General features: G+C 35.2%; 1 protein-coding gene across 1 annotated transcript; it reads right to left on the minus strand.

The window, feature by feature from the left end:
• Positions 1–1,190: 1,190 nt before the first annotated feature.
• Positions 1,191–2,309, minus strand: LOC127114030 (uncharacterized). Its single transcript, XM_051046517.1, has 3 exons — positions 2,268–2,309; positions 1,784–2,183; positions 1,191–1,642 (listed from the first exon to the last, which is right to left on the minus strand). The coding sequence occupies exons 1-3, from the start codon at positions 2,307–2,309 to the stop codon at positions 1,191–1,193; spliced, it is 894 nt and encodes a 297-aa protein (XP_050902474.1).
• Positions 2,310–4,452: the final 2,143 nt, after the last annotated feature.

Below are 4,452 nucleotides of genomic sequence, written 5' to 3' on the forward strand. Positions count from 1 at the left end.
ATGTGACTCGATTGAGTGCCCCCACTATTTCTCGATTTGAAAGGAAATTTGTCTTCATAGAACTCAAAATCATTTGATTCTATGATCACTTTTGCATTTAGGTCATAAAACCTATATGCCTTATTGTTTGCTGCATACCCAATGAATACACATTCATAGGCTCTACTAGCGAGTTTAACTCGTTTGGGATCCAGAATTCTGACATAAGCCAGACAGTCCCAAGTTCTCAAATAAGATAAGTTTGGTTATTTTTTCTTTAATATCTCATAAGGAGAGATCTTAATTTTTGACTTGGGAACTCTATTCAGGACATAACAAACAGTCAATAAAATTTCCCCCCACTAGTGAGGTGCAACACCAAAATTCATCATAATTACAACAACAAGTTCAATAAGAGTTATATTCTTTCTTTCTACTTTACGATTCATTTCAGGAGAATATGGAGCAGTCGTTTCATGTATAATTCCATGCTTACTATAAAAATCATTACATAACCAAGAATCATATTCGGTTCCCTTATCACTACGAAGTCTCTTAATCTTCTTACTAAGTTGATTCTCTATTTCAGTTACATACATCTTAAACATTTCAAGCGCTTCACTTTTATTCTTCATTAAGTACACATAAGTATAATCAGAACAATCGTAAATAAAGGTGATAAAATAACGCTTATAATTTCTAGTTAAAGTTCCGTCTAATTCGCATATATCAGAGTGTATAAGATCTAGAGGATCAAATTCTTTAATGATTGATTTATGTGAAGTCTTAGTTATGTTAGCTTGACTACAATATTTACATTTATTTGAATCATTGACATTTAATTTAGGGATTAGGCTTACGTTGCATGCATTAGAAAAAACACGCTTATTAACATGACAAAGTCTAGCATGCTAAATACTAAAATCACACAAAGAGTAAACAAAAGGATTTATTCAATTCACCATTCAACTTAAACATACCATCAGTGGCATACCCTTTCCCAACAAAAATACCATTCTTAGCGACGGTGTACAAATCTGCCCCAATAGACTGACTAAACCCTGCCTTATTTAAAAGAAAACCAGAAACAAGATTTTTCCTAATTTCAGAAACATGCATGACGTCCTTCAAGATCAAAGTCTTTCCTAAGGTGAAGTTCAGCTCAACATCTTGAATTCCAGCAAAATTAGTGGTGTGAGCATCTCCCAACATCACTTTTTATCTTCAACATTTGTGTATGTCTTAAACATAGCACGATCATAACAGACATGACGTGAGGCGCCGATGTCTATCCACCAACCATCACTTCCACCAACCATGTTGATTTCAGTGATCATAGCAATGAATTGCTCACCAGTCAGATTAACATATGCATTAGAGCCAACATGTTTAGGCTGGCTCTTACATTTCTTAGCCACATGACCCGATTTTCCACAATTAAAGCAAGTGAAGATCAAAGCGTCATTTCTCTGAGGTGGTGGTTGATGTCTAACATTCGGAGCATATGGGACCCTTGAGGGATTCCCATTCTTAATTCGGTTCACAACATTGCAATTTTGATTCTTTAATGGTTTGCCCGTAGGCTTCAGAACCACAATGAATCTCTTATTGTTGTTAGAAACAACTAAGACTGCATCTTTTTGATCTTGTCTCCTAGCTTTCTCTTCAATTCAGAGGCGAGTGATGAGACTCTCGATTGAAAACTCTTTTATTTTATGCCGAAGTAAATTTTTGAAATCTTTCCAACCAGGGGGCAGTTTGTCAATTATAACAGCAATATGAAATTGCTCATCGAGGGGCATACCTTCAGTTATGATTTCATGAGCAATTATTTGAATTTCGTGGCTTTGAGCTTCCATAAACCTTTCATCCACCATCTTATAGTTCAAATAGCGGCTGACAACATATTTCTTTGCACCTGCTTCTTCAGTATCATATTTCTTTTGCAGAGTTTCCCATACCTGTCTAGCAGTCTTACAATTACTATAGTAATCGTACAAATCGTCAGCAATACTGTTCAAAATGTGATTTTTGCAGAGATAATCACTCTCATGCCATAAGCCGATTTCTTTCCTGAGCTGTAAATTACTCGCAGATTCATCAATTTTAGAAATTTCATATGAATCTCCAGAGTTCTTACCATTAGTTTGTTCGGGTGATCCAGAAGGAGCAACATGGATATCCTCAGTCAGAACGTGGACAACCTTTTTTAAAGTTAAGAAAAATTTCATCTTAGCTTATCAACGTTTGAAGTGAAAATTCTTAAACTTGAATGGTTTGTCAGAGACAGCAGCAGCCGCAGTAGTACCGATAATTTCCTCAGTAGTCATGACAGTTAAAGCAACTTCTTAAAATTGTTGTTTTCGGTTTTGAAAAATTTGCCACAAAGAAAATTATCGTGACGAGTCGCATACTAGGTCGCTTTTTTTAAGACGTTTCGCCGTACTGTCAATAGTTATGTAATGCAGTCGAGTTTCGACGACGTTTCCAGGTTTAAATAATCCGTTCAATTTTACGATTTATCACTTTCACTGTAATAAATCGTTCAAAGAAATACACCTTCAGATGGTGTTTAAACCGCCCGTAGTATCTGAAAAAATTCAGTCGATAGCATAATAAACCACTCGAAAAATAAAAATAATTTGAGATGAAGAAAATAAAGAGGGAGAAGAGAGATTCCAAAAATTCAAAAATCTGGAGTGATTTGCAATTGAACCGAAGAATCCTATTTATAGATAAAAGATTCAATTGAGTGAAGAGAAAATAGTGGGAAAGAGTTACTTAATCAAAATTATGTTAAAATTAAATTTTAATGAGTGACACCTTATAATTATTAATTAATAATTAATTAATATTAATTAATTAATTTTCACCTAATTAACTTTCATTAGTTATTAAGGATGACTATTTCAAATTCAGATCAATTTTTCAACAAATTCTGATTCGGACTCATCAGATTTGAATCCTCTCAACATCATGTCTCTCCAATCCATCGATTGAGGTCTCTAGTGATAAGTCTTTTTGGTTGCTTAGTAATGTTTTACTTTGTCTGATATGCTGACGTACAATGTTGGAAGTTTTGTTCCTGTGCAGTATCGAAATTGTGATTAGCTTTGCCGTGGTGATAAGCTGCTGGGAGGAATGCAATCGCTTCGTATAAGTAGCACATGTTTATTCAAATCTTCATTGTGCCAGCAAAGGATATGTGGTTTGAAAAACCGCTGCCACTGTCACACATTCAGTTAAATAACTAGTTGTATTGTTCTCCTAGCGAGAGGTTCAGTTGAAGGTTCGATCTGTCATAATTAACCATTATAGGCGAAATCCACTCAGAAAGACGATGCGGGGCTAACTCTCAGATCCAAGCAACATATAAAGTACATAATTACAATGATTTGAGCGAAAATGATCACGATATTGAAAGATAAGTAATTCTTAAGTTTTTCATTGACTATTCGCTACTAATTGCTATCTGTTAATCAAAGTATTTAGGATGATCTTGTGGTGATATGATTATGGTGAGTTTCGCCTAATGGATAAATTGTGTCACACATGATTAAATAATAATTATGATTGGAATCATTAGGGAGAAAGTTGGTACAGCTGCTAATGATAGTCCAATTTGTTATACTAGTTTTACATTTTCTTCATATTGCTTCGTTACATGCTTTATGGCAACTTGAAATCTAACTCTCCTTTCTTCTGTCAGCTGAAAAGGACGACGACATGCCCCCGATAGAAAGCCATTCTTGTTCCTTTCGAGGCTGAATTAAGGTTTGACTGGCTCGAGCTGTTAAACCATGTCGCACGGCTACCACTGCTGTACCGAAAGATACAGGGTTGAACCGAGTCATGCAACTGCTGTATGGATTAATAGAGAGGCTGAACTGAGTCATATAGTCGATATACCAGTCAGTGCAGATCAAAGCATCCAATTTCAAGCTATTGATGGCGGATATTGTAGTAGTGATACATAGCTGCTGGAAATATTGCAAGAATCAAAATTGCATGATACATTGTAGTAATGATACATAGCAATTATTTTCTCAAGTGTTAAGATAGATGAAGTTCCTAGTCTAGATGCCAGGTTGTAAGTTGGCGGAGATGTAGCTGCAGGAAATCCGACATTAGTTGTATTGAATGAAGTGGCATAACAATTGAATTCGAAGAATCCTGATTTATTCAGGTAACCATTCCGGTCCTCTTAAGTTGTTTAAAACATCAGCTTTGAAACATATATGGTATAGACTAGAGCAATAATAAGAAATCGGTTTCTAATTAGAAATCATAGCATTTAATAGTTGGATACTATGACAGATTATCTTACGCCCAATTTGATAGCTTCTCTTTATGCTCATTGTGTTGGATTCTTATGTCACCATTATCACATGCATCCGGAAAATCACGTGGGCTCATGCGGTTCTTTGTTTCATTAGGTAATTGAAACTTGATGTCAATATAGAAATATGCTGG

The sequence above is a fragment of the Lathyrus oleraceus genome, chromosome 1 (genome assembly GCF_024323335.1).
Source record: "Lathyrus oleraceus cultivar Zhongwan6 chromosome 1, CAAS_Psat_ZW6_1.0, whole genome shotgun sequence".
In the NCBI taxonomy this organism is placed as follows: Eukaryota; Viridiplantae; Streptophyta; class Magnoliopsida; order Fabales; family Fabaceae; genus Lathyrus; species Lathyrus oleraceus.